At 37.3% G+C, this 21,933-nt stretch overlaps 1 protein-coding gene across 1 annotated transcript; it reads left to right on the top strand.

Annotated features, from left to right (window-relative positions):
- Positions 1 to 3,468: 3,468 nt before the first annotated feature.
- LOC113081293 (scavenger receptor cysteine-rich type 1 protein M130-like) lies at positions 3,469 to 4,538 on the top strand (the record flags this gene model as incomplete). Its single annotated transcript, XM_026253368.1, has 3 exons — positions 3,469 to 3,742; positions 3,903 to 4,208; positions 4,447 to 4,538. Coding segments are annotated over 3 exons (672 nt in total), but the record flags the coding sequence as incomplete, so codon positions are not given.
- Between the last annotated feature and the right edge of the window lie 17,395 nt (positions 4,539 to 21,933).

Here is a 21,933-nt window from a genome sequence, read left to right as displayed (position 1 = left end):
TATACAATTTTTATTTACAGATCTTTTCTGAATAGCCTTCTGCTGTTGTACACAATCAGTTCAGTTAATTTCATAATGTATTAACACACTGTTTATTGTGCTTTAGATTAGAACATCATAATGGTGACGTAAAATCCACCTAATATTGTGCACATTTATTTCTTAAAAAAAAACAACAACAACAGGCTCATTATGCAGCTCATTATGCAGGGCTTTGTCTTCTCAGGTGTAAATCACAATGATATTCATGATAGTTGACGCCTACTCGCATATGACTTTTACCAACAAAAAGTGTCTTAGAAAATTTAAATCAATATATTGTTTTCTGTGAATGAGTAAACAAGATGATTTTTACATAATTTAGAAAGAAAAATTCTAGGCTACAAGCTCCAGTCCTCAACAATCCCGGGAACCAATGTTATGTATGTGTTTTATGGCCTTATTCAAGCAATTTAACATTTTTAGTTTTTCACTAACCATGCATAACATTTTTTTTTCTCAAAAATACAATTATGTACATGCATGCATTTCACATATTATTATAGCCCAGTTTGTGCTGACTACAGTGATATTAGACTTTACCCATTTAGATATTTATAAGAAACTGAAAAAAGCACAAATATCAGGGCATGACAAAACTTCTCCAGGCCCCAAAAATACCCTTAGACTCCAGAGGGTTAAAATGTGCAGTTTATTCTAATTTATACATTTATAGAAAAATCATTTTGAAATAAAGCTTCAGTAAGTGAGCAGTCAGTCATCAGTTCTTGTGTCTGCTGTGTTCAGGTTCAGGTTTTGATGCTGAATATAAGCTGCAGTGTTTCTGTATCAATCTGCTTTAAGTTTAGTGTGACTTTATCTCCACACTGACTTCTGACTGACACGAGTCTGTCCTCAGTGAAGTGTCTCTTCACGCTGGAGGAGGAGTCCCGCTCATCAGCGCTCACACTTTATTGATATATATGGAGAAAATAAAAATGCTGCTTTCTGATTTGTCACTGATTGTGTTTGATGATTTCCTCTGTTGTGTCTAATACAGTGAGTGTCATTGGCAGCTGTGAGTCTCTCTCTCTCTCTCTCTTTAGGGGGCTGACAGGAGCCAGTTTCTTCAGTGTGTTTGAGGGAGCAGAGGAGAAACTTGTGCTGACAGTCAAATAGACGTGTGACGAGCAGAAGATGATGGAGCGATGTCTGACACTCGTTTTACTCTTCACTATAATCACTCTAACCACATCTGGTGAGTACAAAATAGACAGCAAGAGGTGAAATTATACTTGTTTAAATGAGAAGTTTATCTATATGTTGGCCTTATATCTCTTAAAACTGAATAGATGTCTAAGTACAATCTACAAATTTTATCTTAAGACAATAGTTCATTAACTGTCGATTAAATTTGAGCTTTTACAGGCTAACAATTTAATGAGAGGATTATTTGTAATATTCTCTCGTCCATCTTGAAGTACGTAGATATTTGTATTCACTAACTTTTTTTTATATCTTATGTTTCTCAACATTGCAATATTCTTGTAGGTGGTTACATCTTTTTCTCTCTCTTTCATGTACAGATTTTGAGACTGTTAGGTTGGTTGGTGGTAACACTCGCTGTGCTGGTAGAGTGGAGGTTCTTCATGATGGTCAGTGGGGAACAGTGTGTGATGATGAGTGGGATATGACTGATGCTGCAGTGGTGTGTAGAGAGCTGGGATGTGGAGAGGCTTTAGAGGCTCTGGGTAGTGCTCGTTTTGGACAAGGATTAGGATCGATCTGGATGGATGAAGTGGCCTGTAGTGGATCAGAGTCAACACTGAAGAACTGTAGATCAGAAGGATGGGGTGTTAGTGACTGTGATCATAGTGAAGATGCTGGAGTCAAATGCGTAGGTAAGCCATTTGGTATAATTGCTTTAAATGTTTTATTATAAAAAAATATTTAAAGGAACTGATGTTTATCTCAATAGTGAAATAATTAGCACATCACACATTTTGTTACATTGATATTTACTTATGTAAAATAAACACAGGTCACCACCCCAGACTCGTCAATGGATTCCACCTGTGCTCCGGGAGATTAGAGATACTTCAGGGGAACACATGGTACACAGTGTGTGACGCTGTCTTTGACCAGCAGGATGCAGAGGTTGTGTGTAGAGAGCTGGACTGTGGGGCTCCTGTACAGGTGCTGGGAGCAGCTGCTTTTGACAAAGGAGACGCTCAGATGTGGACACAAGAGATTCAGTGCAGAGGAAATGAATCACACATTCGACACTGTTCGTTGTCAGCTTCAAATATAAATTGTACCCATAATAATGACATAGGACTGATATGCTCTGGTAAAAACAATAACCACTTTATACAGTTCCAACTGTTAAATGCTACAATTAATTTGTTTGATCAATACCACACTTTGAGATCTTTGACCATATTAAACAGAAAATTACTCAGAATATCTCTATTTTTGTTGTTGTTTTTTTGGTTTATTCATTTATTTATTTATTTTATAGTTTTTATTATATTTAGTTTCAGTAAAAAATGTGTTTTTGCTCCAGGTTACACAGATCTCAGGCTGGTAAACGGTTCAGACTCTTGTTCTGGAAGAGTGGAGCTTCAGTTCCTCAATGAATGGGGCACAGTGTGTGATGCATGCTGGGATATGAGAGCTGCCAGTGTCCTCTGTAAACAGCTGAATTGTGGGATTGCTGTGTCTGTTGTGGGATCAGACTGGTTTAGAGAAGGAACTGTTAAAATCTGGGCTGATGTTTTTGATTGTGATGGGAATGAAACCAAACTCTCAGAATGTTCCATCTCTTCATGGAGTCGAGCTGAATGTTCCCATAGACAAGATGTTGGAGTCATCTGCTCTAGTGAGTCTATATTACTGTAATATTTACTAACATTATGCTACTGGAAGACTTAATCTTATACAAAATACAATATTTATTCCCTTTACATTTCCGACTGAAGATTAATGATTGTGTTATTTAAATTTGCTTATATAAATGTTATATTGATATAAAGCATATTTATTTTCCAATTGTTCCTCTGTGGTCTATCTGGTGCGGTTGTCTGGAGAGAGACAATGTGAGGGGGAGGTGGAAGTTTTCATCCATCAGGTCTGGAGGAGAGTTCTGCTGGACTCCTGGAGTCTCTCTGAATCCTCTGTGGTCTGCAGACAGCTGGGCTGTGGCTCTGTGCTGAACTTCTCTGGCTCCTCTTCATCCAGTCCTGAACACAGTCATGAGTGTGTGACGGGCTTCCAGTGCTCTGGGAGTGAAGCTCATCTGGGGAACTGCAGATCTCCACGAACTCTCAACTGCAGCTTCACACAACAGCTGTCAATCACCTGCATCGGTGAGAAGAACAACATCTGGACAGATTCTTCAGTTGTTTGTGATCAATAGAGTGTTTTTTCTGTCTCTGAATATCAGGACGGGGGTCCATCAGGTTGGTGGGTTCTGGGGGAGACTGTGCAGGGAGGCTGGAGGTTTTTCACAGCGGCTCATGGGGGACAGTGTGTGATGACTCCTGGGATATTAAAGATGCTCATGTGGTGTGCAGACAGCTGCAGTGTGGAGTGGCCCTCAGGAACCAGCAGGTACCAGCCTGGTTTGGTCCTGGTTCTGGACACATATGGCTGGATGAGGTGGAGTGTGAGGGGAATGAGACGTCCCTGTGGAGCTGCTCTTTTTCAGGCTGGGGAGAACATGACTGTCAACACAAGGAGGATGTAGGAGTCGTGTGCTCAGGTAAATTATAATTTATAATTTATAAATTATTATTAAATTATACTTAAAAATAATATAAAGGTTTTAGAAATAACATTTTAAAACATTCACATGTTCATAATGTCCAGGTTTTTCTAAATTTTATATTTTAAAATTATATTTTCTTTTCATTTCCATCTAGAGTTTAAAGAGATCAGGTTAACTGAGGGCTGTGAAGGGAATCTGGAGGTTTTCTACAATGGATCCTGGGGTAATGTGTGCTGGAACCAGATGGACGGAGACACAGTGAGTCTGATCTGTCAAGAGCTGAACTGTGCAAGATCTGGTGTTTTGTCTGATTCTACAGCAAGAGTGAAATCAGCTCCTAACTGGCTGGATAAAGTGAAGTGTCGACCACATGATTCATATCTGTGGCAGTGTCCATCTTCACCCTGGGGACAGAATGACTGTGATAGTAAGGATGAAGTGGCCAAAATCACCTGCTCAAGTGAGATGATATTTAAATGATTTAAATGGTCTCAGTAGTCATGTTTCTTTAAACAAAATGTTTATATTTTGTGAAAAAACTAATGTTTAAGAAAAGCTAAACTTAGCTGATGAAAAGAGTATACATTGATTTGTGAGGCTTAAATTATGTTTTCACACTGATATGTTTTACTGAATGATGTTCTGTACCTTGTGTGCTAATGTTCAGTTCTCTTCATGTTTTAAACTCAGAGGATAAGAATCTGGAGAATCTGGAGAATCAGGAGTCTCCTCGGAGTCATCTGACATGTTCAATCTCACCGTCTCCTCACCAGAAACAGTGTTCAGGTAAGTTACATCATACATTTAAAACCATCTTGATTCAGTGTGTTTTTGTTGTAAATGTGCTGAAGCTGGTCAGAGCTGATGTGTGTGTGTTTTAGGTCATGTTCCTCTCAGACTGAGTGGAGGGGACGGCCGGTGCTCTGGGAGGCTGGAGGTGTATCATAACGCTGTGTGGGGCTCAGTCTGTGATGATCAGTGGGAGATCAGCGATGCTCAGGTGGTCTGCAGGCAGCTGGGTTGTGGAGCAGCTGATGGGAATTCAACCTTTGGTGCTGGTGAAGGTGTTGTGTGGATGAACAAAGTCGAGTGCAGAGGGAATGAGATTCACCTGTGGGACTGTCCTCTCTCCTTGAATAAAAACACTGACTGCTCACGCAGGAAGCTTGTTACACTCACCTGTGAAGGTCACAGTAAGATTTTTTTGAACATTTTAGTGCTAATAATAGTTGAGTGTTTAATCAATCATTTGCATGAATATTATTATGTTTTGACAGACTTGTCAGATGTGTCAGTGTCCACTACTCCTGCCACAACATCATCAGCTTCTCCTCCGGTGCGCTCAACATCAGTCTCTCCTCCACAAACTCCTCCACCAGAGTCTCTCCCAGTGCTTGTGATTGTTCTGGGAGTTGTGCTCTTACTGCTTTTAGTGCCACTGCTTACACTGATTCAGCAGAACAGAGTGATGAGGAGAGGTAGGAGAGATCCAGAGACTGTCATATTGTGTCTTATTCAGTGTGTGATCAGTCATGTGTTGTGAACTGATGCAGGTTTGTCTGTCTACACTCACAGCTCTCTCTAAGAGGAGACACAGGACGATGTCTGAGACCGTTTATGAGGAGATTCAGCACAGACACAATCACTTCACTCAGAGGGGTGAGACATGAGCCATCAATCTCATTTAATACCATTAATAAGAGTCTGTCAGACAGTAGATGTTCATCTATTATTAGTCCTGTTAAACCTCCTGCTTCAAACCACAGAATTCCTGACAGAAAACCACAGAGCTGCAGGTGCATGTTTGTGTGTGTGAGAGAGAGAAAGAGAAAGAGAGAGAGATTTGATTTTTAACCCATACTTTTATTATGACAATACCAAAAAAACATCAAACCATTATCACACAACCATTTAACACATCAAAAAACTAAAAATTAAATCCCCCTCAAACACAGTACAAAAAACCTCATTAAAACACCACTGCAATACAAAAGTTTCCAAATCCTGCATCTCTTTATAATATTTAAACTCAACCGAGATCCTGGACCTAATAAATGCCTTAAACAACAGTTCTCCATCTTGGCCATGTATATTATTAATCCTGTTTCTTCTTGAAATATACATGGCCATTTTTGCCTGGCCAACCATAAAGTTAATCAACTGCCATTTAAATCTTTGATTGCGGTTGTATCCTGCCCCATAAATGAAAGCCTTAGGGATGAAAGTTTCCTTAAAACCTATAAACAATTGTTTTAATAGTGCAAAAAGGGATTTTAGCCTACTACATTCGAGAAAACAATGAAAAATTGTTTCTCTTAACCCACAAAAAACACAACCTTCTTTGACATTAGAGTTAATAACTGAGACAAATTCATTGACAGCAACAGCCCCTTTCAGGATTCTCCACTGTAGATCTCCTGATTTTTTCATCAATGGTGGTTTATATAAAACCCTCCAAAATGGTTTGACTTCATTTCCAATGTCAAATTTCTCTCTCCAGACATTATCACTTTTCTCACACAATGTGGACTTGTGCATTATTTTAACATAACATTTGTAAATCACTTTTCCACTTATTTCTTCTAACTATAGATTCTGAAGTCCATTCAAATTTAACAAAGTACCAGACATGTTTTTAAAATCGGGTGTAATCCAGTGCTTGGGAAAAGGATCTCTCATATCAGGAAGCAGATTTCCTGCCTCAAAACTTTTAAGCAATGTCAATTCCTCTGCTGTCAGCTTATTCCTCCATAATTCCAAGATTGTTGAGGTTTGTCTCATTGATTTTTGTCCCAATAAAGATGCCACAGCCACAATTTCCTTCAATTCAGATCCAGCCACTTTAATCATGTGACCAAGCTTTACAGTTTGAGTGTCACACAATCTCTGAAATAGATTTGGTACTTGATCTGTAATATCCAAACGAGCCCCCTTAATTAGCGGCTCCTCTAACAACCAGAACAGAGAAGTAGCATTTTCTGGTCTTTTAATAATGAAAGATCCCCACACTTTAAACAGTCCTTGGTAGAATGAAGATAGCCGACTCAATTGTAGCTTTTTGGTATCAGTGAGGACCAAAGCAGTATCTAGTCCAAGTCCATCCACTCTGTGAAGAATGTTTTTCACAACTTCTCTCCATATCACATCCACAGAGCCTGTTAAAAACTTCTGAATGAACTGGAACCGGAATGTTGCATATCTGCTTGACAGAGACACCAAACCTTGTCCTCCCTCCTCCACTGGCAAAAAAAGCACACTTTGAGGGACCCAGTGCAGCCTGTCCCAAAAGAAGTCCACTAATATTGTTTGTAAACGTGATAATAATCCTGTGGGAGGTTCCACACATGAGAGCTTATGCCACATATTTGAAGCTATTAAATTGTTCAGTATTAGTACTCTCCCTCTAAAAGATAGTTGAGAGTGAATCCATTTCCATTTCTTCAGTCTGCCCTCCATTTTTTCTATAATCCCATTCCAGTTTTTCTGCTGCACTGATTCATCTCCAAGATGCACACCTAAATACTTAAGGCCCCCCCTTTTCCAATTCAACCCACCAGGTAAAATTGGTAAACCATTCTTCCATTTACCTTTTATCAGTGCATCACTCTTCTCCCAATTTACTCTTGCAGCAGAAATTACACCAAATTCACTAACAGTTGATGCCAAATTAATAACATCTTTATTTCCATTAATTAAGACCATGACATCATCTGCATAGGCAGATATTTGGTATTGAGCACTGTGATTCCTTAACTTAAAACCTTGAATACAAGAACGCAACTTGTTTAACATTGGTTCTATTGCCAAGGAATATAACATTCCAGAAAGTGCACATCCTTGCCTTATACCTCTCCCAATTTTAAAAGGGGCACTCAAACCACCATTGATCTTCAGTACGCTCTCAATGTCTTTGTACAATACCTTAATCATTCCACTAAAATTAGACCCAAAACCAAAAGCATCAAGCGTATTCCAAAGATATTGATGCTCTATTCGATCAAAGGCTTTTTCTTGATCAATTGAAATAAAACCTATATCAAGATCAAGACAGCCAGAGACATCCAAAATATCTCTGATGAGACTAATGTTATCCATAATCGACCTTCCGGGTATACAATAGGTCTGGTCAGAATGAACCACTTGCCCCATCACATGTTTTAATCTATTAGCCAAGATCTTAGAAAAAATCTTTAAGTCTGTACAAAGTAAACTTACAGGTCACCAATTCTTAATTTCCTGCAAATCACCTTTCTTTGGCAGTAAAGTGACCACCGCCCTCCTACAACTCAGAGGGAGTGAACCCACAGCTAAACTTTCATTTAAAACATCCAAGAGGTCTTTGCCCATCACTCCCCAAAAGGCCTTATAAAACTCAACGGAGAGGCCATCAATACCTGGTGCTTTACCAGTCTTCATATCTTTCAAAGCATTTAAAAGCTCCTGCTCCGTGAGAGGCTTCTCAAGTTTACCTACAGAATCCTGAGTAATTTTTTTTAAGCCATCATAAAACTTAGCAGATAATTCCTCATTCTCTTTATATTCACTACTATATAACTCAGCATAGAATTGTACAGCCCTTTTCCTGATACTTGTGGGTTCTTTCAATTCCTGCCCATTCTCTGTTCGAATAGAGTGAATAAATCGACTCTGCCCATTTTTCCGTTCTAGGCCAAAAAAAAACCTTGATGGGGCATCCATTTGTGTGAGCATCTGATACCGTGATCTAACCAGAGCCCCTTGTGTCTTTATACCCAGGAGGTCTGTAAGAGAAGACTTCTTAGATTTAAGAGCATCAAGACATTGTTTTTCTCCAGTAATTTCAACCAACTTTTGTAAGTCAGTAATCTCAGATTCAAGTTTTCTCATTGAGTGCATAATATCCCTAGAGACATTGAAAGCGTACTGTTGACATAATGCCTTAATTTCCACCTTCCCACAATCCCACCACTGTCTTAAATCAATAAAAAAATTTTCCTACTTTTAAATATTTCCCAAAAATTACAAAACACACTCCTAAAATTCATATCACCCAACAAAGATGTATTAAAGTGCCAGTAAGCACTCTTAATTTTAACATTTGCTATAAATACTTCACATAACACCAAACAATGATCCGTAAAACCAACTGGCACAATTAAACACTTTTTAACAACATTAAAATGATATCTAAAACAATAAAACCTATCAAGCCTGGCCATTGAAATACCATTATCTCTGGAGTGTGACCATGTATACTGCTTATCTTTATTATTCAGTTCCCTCCACACATCACACAAACTGTGGGTTTCAATTAATTCACGCATTACATGACTTGAAACAGTATGAGGTTCCAAATGGTTCCTATCAAGAGCATCATTTTCCGTACAGTTAAAATCCCCTCCCAAAAAAAGATAATCATCTTGATTACAACTTTGTAAAAAAACACTGACCTCTTTAAGGAAGGCAATTCTTTCAGTACTATTTGTAGGAGCATATAGATTTAGAAAAACAAAATTAAATTTTTCAAATTTTGCTTGTAAAACTAGTAACCTACCAGATACCATTTTCTTTATTTCACATGAAATTGGCAAAAACCTCTTTGCAAAAAGAATGGCCACTCCGCCTTTTATGGAGCTCAAATGTGAGAGGTACACTGCCCCTTCCCATTCTTTCTGCCAATCAATTTCATTCAAGCGATCACTGTGTGTTTCCTGTATAAAAGTTACATCAATATTCTTCTGGGTAATTAGTTCAAATAATAGTGCTCTTTTTTAAATATCTCTTGCACCATTCAAATTAAGAGTACCCACTTTTATTGTACTCATTAGATTACATAGTTTTAAACAACATATTGAAACACACAGTAACTTAAGAATAAAAAAACTATGTAGTTTCAAATCCATCTTCATTCTTTAACTCCAACTTCACTTTAGAGACAAATTTCTTCAATCTATATATCTCCTGTACTGTGAATTGTTCTTCTCCTTCCCCCCTCATCAACATCACAACTGATTCAATGAATGTTTTCCGGTCTTGAAAATAATCTACAACCTGGACATTCTTCATATTCTTTGTCTTTTGTAAGAAATTTCTCACTTTTGCAAAAGTATAACTTTGCTGAACCTTCTCATTGTTATCATCAACAGCTTCACTATCAGAATCGTCCACTGCACTATTTTCAGTCACATCACTCTTTCCAGCTTGTTTATCCGTCACCATTTCATCGCTTTTTTTTCTCGGGGATTTCCTAGCACGTTTTCTCTTACTAGAGGCTGTTTTAAACAAAGCCTCATCCTTTTCAAACTCAGTATTTTTATTCTCCTCAGCCAAGATACATTCAGCTACAGCTATAACAGTCTCAGTGGTCACATTTGTTTCACTTTCATCCTCATTTTCTATATCTCCTACAACAACATCCATGTCTTCAACCCCGCTAACATCAACACTCTTACTGTTTTCACCATCTTCACGCTGCTTTCGCACATTCATCGAAGCATTATCAACGCTAGTCTGCTCCACATTGCTACTACCGGCATTTTCATTTACCAACACTGCAGCCTCCGCTCCCTCAATCCTCGCAGGGCACGCTCGCTTGGTGTGACCTTCCATTCCGCAGGTAAAGCACTTCATTGTATCGGAAGACGCAAAAATGACATAATCAAAACCGTCAATCCGAAATTTGAATGCCATATTCATTTCATCCTCGGCTTTGTTTAAAACCATATACACTTGCCGTCTAAAACAAACAACATGTTTGAGCAATGGAGACTTACAACCGAGCGGTATTTTTTTCATTTGCGACATGATTTTGCCATGCCGAGACAACTCTGCTACTAGCACCTCATCCTTAATAAAAGGCGGAACATTGGAGAGGATTATTCTTTTCGCTGGTTGTATTAACGGTACAACAGAAACCAGTGTATCTTGGATCACAACTCCACTTTGCACAACACTATTCACCTTCTCTATAACGTCCAAGAAAATAACCACAGCGCCATTCATTCGAGACGCAGACACAATGCTATCATAACCGACAGCCTTCCCAACAGCCAAGGCACAATCTTCAACCGAACAATTAAAAGCGGGCACAACTTTAATGCCATGCCTGCGTGAAAGTTGGTCAAAACTTTGACCGAGCGCCGCCGGCGTCGCCATAGTCACCTGGCAAACGCCGGCCTATGGCGTCCTCTCCCTTTACACTTCACACAATAAATACTCCTCTACTAACTAAATCAAAACTTTAAGACAACGAACACCAAGACACTTGTGAACAAACAGTGTGAGAAAAAGCAGGAAAAAATAGAAAAAAAGTTCACCCTCACCACAGCGTTCTCTCACCCACACGCACCTCGCAACACTCACTCTGCGCATGTGCACGAAACGAGAGAGAGAGAGAGAGAGAGAGAGAGAAGTGTGTGCTGTGAGGGTTGGTGTAGGGCCATAGAATATACAGTTTGTACAGTATAAAAACCATTACGCCTATGGGATTTCCCCATTTTTCACAAAAACAAATGTGTGTGTGTGAGTGAGAGAGAGAGAGAGAGAGAGAGAGCACGAGAGAGGGAGTGTGTGTGTGTGTGTGTGTGTGTGAGTGAGTGAGAGAGAGAGTGCGAGAGAGGGAGTTTGTGTGTGTGTGTGTGTGAGTGAGTGAGTGAGAGAGAGAGAGAGAGCGAGAGAGGGAGTTTGTGTGTGTGTGTGTGTGTGTGTGTGAGTGAGAGAGAGAGACAGCGCAAGAGAGGGAGTGTGTGTGTGTGTGTGTGTGCCAGTCAGCGTCTCTTCCTGTGTGTATTTTTAGAGGGTCATAAGCAGGGATATGTTTGTACATGTACAGTAGATGCAGGTGTGTGTGTGTGTGTGTGTGTCTCTTCCTGTGCATATTTCTGGAAGGCAGTAAGAAATGGGTTCATATGATTGCTAATAGGCCTAAACACCATATAATTTATTTCTTGAATGCTTTAAATAATAAAGTAATTGTGTTAAGTAATAAAGTAATTTGTTGTGTTGTCACTAACACAGTGTTTTATAATCGAAAGGAAATGAGGATTCAGTCTGTTTGTAATGATGAACATGTTTCTGTTCTGCTCTTCTTTAACAGGGAGTCTCATCTCTGAAGAACTGCATTCTGGGTATGAAGATGCTGATGAGCTTCTCTCAGGTTAGAGAGCTGAAGCACATAATCATTCCACATTTATAATGAATTATTGTAACTAGTAATTCCATATTATATATGTTTTTATTAATGACTCAATACTATTCAAATCCTGCTGTTTACTTGTATATTAACAGTCTGCTCTCCTTTTTTAGCAAAAGAGTTTAATACTACATATTATGATGATGTTACCAATGATAGTGGCCTAAAAGGTCAGTGACCTTTTAAATTGATCACATGATTCATTATCAGATGACGTATAATACATTTCAGTCTCATGATCTGCAGCAACAACATATTTTGACTTTTGTATCCTTTGTGTTGATGCAGAAGAGATGATGAAGGAAATCACACCAGGATACTATGATGATGTCATCACTGATGGACTGAAACCAGATCGTGAGACAGGTGTCACTCTCTTATTCTACAGCAGCATATAATATACGTTTAAATCAAAATATTACAGTATATTTAAAATAGATATAAAAAATTTGTTTTGAATGTAATGAATTTGTGAATATGTAGAAGACACACCTGAGAGCTATGATGATGTCATGACGAGCGAACACAGATCTGATATCAAAAAAGGTGTTTTACTTTATACATTTTTTAAAATTAATATCACTCTACAATCAAGATCATTACAGATAATATTTAAAATTACTGCTTAAATGGTTTTTGGTTTACACTTAAATTGACTCATATTTGCATTTGTAGTGAACACACCAGAGAATTATGATGATGTCATCATTAATAGACCAAGCTCTCGAGGTTTAACAGGTGAGATGCACAGAACTACATTTTTTTAAATCAGAAAACACACAGGAAACAGTAACAAGTATCAGGCCCTGTCCACAGGAACCCAAGTATTTTCAAAACTGCAGCTGTTTCTGAGGTTTGGCTGTTTTTACACACACACACACACACACACACACAGTATCAGGTCACTGAAAGTGGACCATTTTAAAAACTCCTGCCAGGGTGAAGATTTTCAGAAACTCTGATTTCAGTGTTGTCGTGCAGTAACAGAGAGTTTAGCTTGTGATGTTGCAGTGCACACCTTTCTCAGGCTTCTGATTGGCCAACAAGGCTTTATTGTCAGGATTATATCGCCACCTGATGGTTTGGCAACATTTTCTAATCTCTTGGCAGCACTTCATTGAGTAATTTTGCAAAGTGTTTCTTTTCTTTCTTTTTTTTAACGGAGGAAAAACTCATTTTTATAAAAAATACCAGTGTATTGTGGATTAGGCCTCAGATGTGTGTTCTGTGTAATAAAGTCACTCAAGGGAAAAGGGGTCCTTCAAAATGAGATGAAATGATATATAAACTGATTTGTATTAATGTATATCTTAATCAGAGAGAGTTCAGGAGTATGATGATGTGATCAGTGTCAGTGAAGACGTGAGAAACCTGTTGGGTAAGTTATTATAACCCTTTTGTTCTCATTATATTAACATCCTTATTTTAATTTAGTTAATATTTTCCAGTTTAGACTTTTAAAATATTCATCAAATAACAACAATTTAATATTTAATAACAGATTATGATGATGTGGAGGAGGACTCAAACAAAGAATTGGAGCATTCGGCTCAGTGATCATCCACTGCATCGGTTCAACAAATCTGAACAAAGTTTGAGTGATATTGTTATTGATATGTCAAAACTCAGGTTTTTATATACACCCCCGTATTAAAACTTTTAAGCCTTTGGGAGTTTTGTATTTTTTTTGGGACTTGTAAATATCAATAAAAGAAAAAACATTTTAGACTTATAATGTGTATTATAATAAGACATTACACAAACCCTGAAATAAAATTTAAGATCTTACCTTATAAAGCACAACCACAGTGATAGTTGAAGACATCTTAAACATATGACCAAATGAGCGTGAGTGATTTAACAGTCTTCAGCATCGCTGCAGCAAGCACTAGAGATTTGAAAGTAAATGCTGAATAAATAAATAGTTTAACTTATTAAATAATTTAAAAAAAGTTATTATTACTATTAATAATATGTGCAAAAGTGGGTTTTTAACCAGTAAATACATATGCATATTGTTTGTCTGCTGGGCATTACTCTTACATGCAGCATTTATCAGACTGTACAAGTGTTTAGTTATGTGTAGTTCAACAACCTGTAAGATGTTTAAAATACTGTACATCTACACTATTAAGACATTTGAATCACTTTATGATAATTTTCACAACATATTATGACTTAATAATGCTTAATAATAAACACAACATTAAAACTCATGTTTTCTCCATCAATATAAAACAAGCACAGTAGCCTTTTGTGTGACGTCACAGTTATTTAATCTACACAAATGCTGCAGTCATACATGAAAACATGGTTATGTCCTGTTACTTTTGATTCTTTTAATATTCGTTTGGTTTGGAGATTGTTCTTCCCTGCAGTACCGAGTCATTCAAAGCTGCACACAACATTACATCTTCTCACTGCTGACAGAGATAGTGTGGAGCTGCAGGTTCGTTTCAGTTGATTATAGGTAAGTATCCTCTTCATCGAGCACTCTTTTTTTCTTATTTTATTTTCATGTTAATACAGTCAGGTCCATAAATATTGGGACATCGAAACAATTCTAATCTTTTTGGCTCTATACACCACCACAATGGATTTGAAATGAAACTAACAAGATGTGCTTTAACTGCAGACTTTCAGCTTTAATTTGAGGGTATTTACATCCAAATCAGGTGAACAGCGTAGGAATTACAACAGTTTGTATATGTGCATCCCACTTTTTAAGGAACCAAAAGTAATGGGACAGATTAACAATCATAAATCAAACTTTCATTTTTTAATACTTGGTTGCAAATCCTTTGCAGTCAATTACAGCCTGAAGTCTGGAGATCAATTAGACATCAGCGTACGCTGGGTTTCATCCCCGGTGATGCTCTGCCAGGCCTCTACTGCAACTGTCTTCAGTTCCTGCTTGTTCTTGGGGCATTTTCCCTTCAGTTTTGTCTTCAGCAAGTGAAATGCATGCTCATTCGGATTTAGGTCAGGTGATTGATTTGGCCATTGCATAACATTCCACTTCTTTCCCTTAAAAATCTCATAAAATTCATGTTTTATCCATCAATATAAAACAAGTACATATGCCTGTTGTGTGACGTCACAGCAATATCATCTACAAATGCTTCAGTCATACATGAAAACATGGTTACGTCCTGCTAATTTATGATTCTTTTAATATTCGTTTGATCGGAGATTGTTCTTTCCTGCAGTACCGAGTCATACAAAGCATAGATTTATCAGTGTCTTATTAGATTAGATTTATTAGATTAAGACAGTGTCGTCTGCAAACTGAGTCGAAATTCGTAATCAAAAAAATTTATACCCTGAAAATTTGGATGATTTAATAATAGCAGATATGCTAGTAGCTGTGTACATAAAATGAACAACTTGTGACTTATTGGACATTTTTGTCTTATTCCGCAAGTTATATTTATTCTAGGTGTTAGTCCTGGGTTTAAGGAGACATAACTGTAGATATCATTATAGAACATTTTGATCACTGACCAAAAATGTTTTCCGAATCCAAAATTTTCTGACGTAGAAAATAAAAATCGTGTTCTATAGAATCGAAAGCTTTGAAATAGTCTATAAATAAAATCAGGCTTTCTGATTCCAAAATAGACTGATAGTAAATAGTCAAAAAAATTGTCCAGCATGTCCAATATTAATCTCACGTTATTGAGTATACTTCTAACTTTTATAAACGCAGACTGAGTTTCATCTACTATTTTATCAATTACTATTTTCAATCTCTCTGCATATATTAACGCTAATAACTTATAATCGTTGCAGAGCAACGTAATAGGTCTCCAATTGTCTAAATTTGTAATATCTTTTTTTGTTTTGGGGAGTAGAGTTATTATACCAGTTTTCATTGTTGGAGTAAGACATCCTTCTTGTATACATTCTATAAATACATTCAATAACAATTCTTTGATATCTTCCCAAAAAAAATTAAAAAATAACGAGGTCAAGCCATCAATTCCAGGTGACTTCCCATTTTTAATTTTTTCAGGGCATTTTCTACTTTTTTGCAAGTTTATTTTGTCTTCTAACCTGATTTTGTCATTCTCCCCAATCCTTTTAATATTACTCTTAATCTGAGTAAAAAAAGGATTCACAGTCCTCTTTGTGGAAATTTGACGCTCGGTGTCTCTGTCTCCTGAGAGCTCATCTTTACAGACTGAGACGATCGAAGGTCAGATATTATTTATTTTTTTAGTAACACAAGGCACGACGAATTGCATACAAATCACCGCGAGAGCTTTTTTTCTATTTTTATTAATGCAGAGAACAAAAACATACAAAGGTATAAACATACATCACATAATATCCACCACCACAAAAAAAAAACAAAAAAAAAAAAAAACCTTGGAGTATAAAAAGAGGGCCAAAATCTAAACAAAATTAAACAAGGAGATCAAAGGCAGAGCAAATCTAACAGTCCTTATAGCTTTCTTATTAGACACTGAGATTACATTTAAATAGTTTTCCATTTATTTTAGGAAAACAGAAAAGACAGGTTTACAGTTGGAGAATTTGCATTTGTGAATGTGAAATTTGTTTAGGAAATGTTTTTAATTAATAACAAAAACTGTTATTTTCGTTTGTGGGGTCAGAGTCATAATACCCAAATCTAATGTTTTTCATATGTACTGAAGAAGCCTGGCAATATCTTACAGTTGACAAACACACCAATATCATCCCAAAGTTTCTGAGTGTAGTGACATGACCAAAATAAGTGTACAGTTTCTTCAGAACTCAGAGCAAAGAGCATGTAAGATCAATGTCAGATTTAAATCTTTGTATAAACTTCTTTACAGGGTAGAACCTATGTATGAGCTTAAAATAAATGTCTTTCACTTTGTCTGTTGAAAATAGTTTTTTGCGGTAGAGACCAGATTTAATCACCGCAAGAGCTTTCAAATATACGCGCCACTGGGTGGCATCTGTACTTCCAGGTCAGAGAGCACATGTCCATCAAAAGCTCACTATCCAATCAGAGTAGATCACTTTTAACCCCGCCCCCACGAGAGGTTTGTGTCAAAACACCAAACGAAAAACTCTCTTTGCGCTCTCAAATCACCCACAATCCTATGCGCGCAGCTTTGCTATCTAACGTTAGTTCAAAAATTAAAAAATGTAGAACATTAACGTAGTCGGAGCGTTAACGGTTTTTATTTACGTTACCAAACATTTGTTATAACTGTAGTAAATATAAGTAAAGTTTGACGTTTAAATGCCAGTACAAATTATTGATATTGTAAATTATACAAATACCAAATGGTTAACTGAAACCGGACCTGTCATTTAACAATTGGTTGCATCAACGGCATTTATTTTATAAATAAACTAGTTAAGTTGTCCAAAGTAATTTAATGATACCATTCACAGCGTTATTCAAACTGACCTTTTCCACTGACGTAATGACGCAATTACGTGCACTTGCTAGCCTGTTCCATTTACGTGTTCTCCATATGCTAAAGAGGACTCTCACCTAGCCTCTGAAGGAAGTGACTTGGAAGGATCAGTCCTACCAAGGAAGTATCCTTGACATTGAGAAATGCCTATAGATACAGACCTTGTACAGACCTAGATACAGACATTGCCTTTGGCGACAATTTAAATAAATGGGACAATCACTTAAGAGTTGCTGTGTCGTTTTTCTGTACCTCCAATAAACTAACAAATTATGAATTTAAGTTCTACAACCTTCCTAATAAACATACAGAGCCGGAAAGGATTACAAAATGGCTACAAGCAATAAGTTGTGAGGATGATCAAGGGAAGTTGTGGAATCCCAAGACTAAGCATGTGTGTGTGTGCAGTCGGCATTTCATCACAGCCAGGCTATATTAACATCGGGTTCATTATTAACGTTATCAAAACTGTGTAAGGTTGTTTCAGAAAGTGGAATGCATATATAATTAGCCTTATCATTCTACCTTAAGCAAAACTATGTAACGTTAGCCTAGTGTCGAACATGTGGACAACTTAGTTTTGTGTCAGAACTTTTACACTTTCATTCATAAATTCACCCCGTCTGTGTTTGCGAAACGACTGAATCGCGGAATCCAGTCAAAAATAGAACTTGTTGTATAGAGGTCGGGATCGTTGCGTCACGTCGCAATGCATTGTGGGAATCGCGGTACAGAAGTAGATGTACTGTATAGTAGGCATTAGGTAACGTTGGTCATTTGGTCATTAATTTTGATTATTTTTTGGAAAATGGTTCAGTATTGCTGTATTGTGAACTGCTGTAATCGGTTTCATGATCGACAGGGCAAACGCCTCGTGAATCATATTAGTTTTCAACATTTTCGTACTTGGAAAAAAACACAAGGTGTCTGAAATCACCAAGAGGCGTCAGATGGCTTGGGTCGCCGCTGTACGGAGGGAAACCATCACCTTCGATAATATTATAATACATGGTTATGGTGAGACATGTTGTGTATGGTCTCTCTCTCTCTCTCACAAAACTCAGACACAAACACATTACGTTTTCTCTAGTTTTTGGTCAGTAAGGGAGTCAGTTTAGTGTCTGTATTTTTTGTTTAAACATTTTCTTTTGACCCAATCCTGAACTTAATTTGCTTTTTGATATTTTTGTGCTGACTGTATTTAACAAATTTGAACAACTTGTTTAAAAAAAAAAAAAAAAAACTGGAACGAACTTCAAAATAGGAAGTTAAGCGTCTTGTTTTGGTGAATGGTGGGTTGTGTCTGAGGTGAATGTTCGTCAATATTATACCGGATTACAGAACTACCGGAGGAAAACAGTGGATTTTTGCAAGTATGATAGGTGAGTAATTACTACTGAAGTGTAACAAACCCGCATAGACAAGCTTCATAGCTCGCAGAATCTGATAAGTGTGTGTGTGTGTCACCACTGATGCTTGGTTAATGTTAACATTTCCTTAGTGAAAAGATTGTTTTCTCCACGTTTAATTTGCAGATCCATTTATGATCTGCAGGTGAGCCTCCAGTGACTTTTTAAAAAGTGAAAGTGACATTTTTAAATTGATCGGAGGTGTATGCGCTCACTCCACAGACCCGGTAGGAGAAATTATCAGGGAAACGGAGGCTTGGTAAACTTTCATGTGTTCATAGGGATCGATTCCGCCTACAACCTCTTTTTTTTTTTAAGTAGCGTTGTTTGGCTTCATTATTAAGTTTGTCCGTATAGGTATAGGCAACTTTTTTTGTCACGTTCTATAACTTTTTCTGGAGACTGGCTATTATCTCATTACAAACCTGCTTTGCGATGCCTCTAAAATGGCCGCCGTTACCCACAATGCACCATTCCATGATGTCTACGCCCGAGCTCTATAAAGCAGAACGTCACAGGATTTGGCTTTTTTTGAATGAATAGATCTATATTAGGGCTGTAAAATGAATCAAATATCGATATGGACTAGTGTATATGAATATTAAAGTTAAAAGAGACTACAATTGTGCTACGTGTCTCTGGGAATGAGTGCTCAATATGTGCATTTTGCCATTCAGATACACATGATGCTCGCAGTGTTTTCCCCCACGCCGGCCACGCCCCCAGCTATGACTAGATGCCGACTGTAACTATGGGCAGTATTTCAATTAAATGTATTTTAAATACGTATTTAATTACTTTAGTGTATTTTGTAATTTGTATTTTGCAGGTGTGGAAAAAATAAAATGTAGTTTGTAACAAAATATTTTGAGGGAGTGTATTTAGAGTATTTCAAATACTTAAATACCTAAGAAAAATCACCATATGCTTATCACCATAGTAAATGATTTTGCCATATTTTCGTTCCGATTTTGGCAATGGCAATGTCCATTTTAGATGCACGAAAATCAAGTGACACCCTGTAGACCGGGCTCCCTCCCAGGGGCGTGTCTAGAGCATTTTCAGTGGGGGGGCCATGCTGGGGCACTGCCTCCTAATGGGGTGGCCGCCAGTGGCCAAAAAAAAAAAGCGAAATTCTACAGTGTATTACGTATATCCTATTGATTTTATTATTATTATTAACTTGAATAAGTTACTTGTAAACAAATGCAGTAATAAAGCACATTTTTGATTAATTTAGTTTTTGTCATCCCATATATTTATTTATTTATTTTTTTCATTGAAAGAAACTCCCTATATCTTTACTTCTTTTCATGGCTTGCCACTGCTCTCTTCCCTGCCTTCAAAAGAAACACTTATGTGTGTCTGTTTTTCTCAATCTCAAAAAAAAAAAAAAAAAAAAAAATCAAATTGTAAATGAAATGCACAGAATGCATCCACAACATTTCATGTGTAAATGGTTAAGTTAGGCCTGACAATTTAACTGACTCTCTAACTGACTTACTCTCATGCATTAACAAGTAACGTGTCACCAGACAATTATTATTATGGAACATTCTGTGCATATTGTCATTTGGTGCAATCTTGCTATATTTGGTCACTGTCACAAAATAAACTGATACAAAATATGCAAATCAACATGACTGTTTATTGTTTGATAGCCCCCAGCGTATTTTACTTTTATTGTGTTTTATTAAACGTTGACTGAACTGTTCGATTGAAATCAACCACGACCAACGCGAGCAGAGCCTGACTGGGTAAAAACATTGATCTGAGAAAACCATACAAACATTTTAAACCATACATAAAGGTTACCTACCAGCTCTTTTGCTTTGTTTGGTGTCTTGTGATGTGTCGTTCTTGAACGACGAATCTTTAATGTGACTAGGGAAGAACGAGTCGTCTCTATGACGGCGACATCACTTTGATTGTTTTTTGTTTGTTTTTTTTTTACAGTGGATTCTAATCTTCAAAAATGACCGTGTTGTATGATTTATGTCTTTTGAGTTCACCCTTCAGATTAGACTATAGAACTGTAGTGTTACTTGTTTAGGATTCAACATGTTGTTTGCTTTTAATTTATGTCATTATGTCCTTTTTGAGCAAGCATCTTATACATATATTATTAAAAACGGATTAAAAATTAAACTAGGCTATAAATACTTGGATTATTATATTATTATATAGCCTAGTGTTTATTTACTGATAGACAGTCAAAAAGACAAATTAATCAATATTTTATTTATAAAAAGGTTTTATTTATAAATAATAACACCACAGATCCTCAAGAAACAGTAACAAAAACACAGTGACAGAAATAGCGCATGGGTCTGTCACGTGATTAAGGAATGATTTGAACCCGAAGACTTGTCAGACACGAGGTGAGTTAATCACAGACTGAAGACCCAGGTCAAGAATTAATTAATTAAGTCCAAGATCGCGACGAGCGTTGTTTCTCTGAAGACGCTGCACTTCTTTGAATCGCGAACTTCACCAATCACAAGACATCTTATAGGGGGGGCACCTGGGGTGGCCAATCGAATTTCAGGGGGGGCCGGTGCCCCCCCTGGCCACCACGTAGACCCGCCCCTGCTCCCTCCAAGAAGAAAATGAGTTTTGAACACAGGAGAAGAAGTGGCGCTGCTCCTCTTAAAAATGGCATTACGGTAAAGTGTTTTGTGATGTGAAAAATTATACAGTCTACACACACATATTGCACACTGAACGGCATTATAGAGAAAATAATTGTGCCTTATGAGATCAATGCACTGTGTTGTCATTAATAAAAGGACATCATACCTATTATGAAACAGCGCCAGTGCGACTGCCATAACTCCACTGAACAATCCATGCTAAGCAAGCGTTCACAATATAACATCCATCTGCAGTTTTTACACTTTTTTAAATGTAATACATATGATATATATTGATATTCCGTCGGATTTTATATAAAATATTCATCAATCCTATTGCTTTTCAATAATTGCGCACGCAGCGCAATTCTAATTCGCAATATGATGTTTTATAACAAAGTTCGGGAGGAGCAGTCACAGTTCATTAACTTGATTAACACAAGTGGAGACCAATCAGTAATCAACTCATAGATCCATCTACTCTTACCACAACCGGGGGGAGTACTCTGGGTTCCGGCCACATCCCGAGCTCGGAGCCCTCCACCCAGACAGC

This window comes from Carassius auratus, unplaced genomic scaffold (genome assembly GCF_003368295.1).
Source record: "Carassius auratus strain Wakin unplaced genomic scaffold, ASM336829v1 scaf_tig00033656, whole genome shotgun sequence".
Lineage (NCBI taxonomy): Eukaryota > Metazoa > Chordata > Actinopteri > Cypriniformes > Cyprinidae > Carassius > Carassius auratus.
The sequence above is the reverse complement of the archived record's forward strand: the minus strand, read 5'-3'. Positions and strand labels throughout refer to the sequence as shown.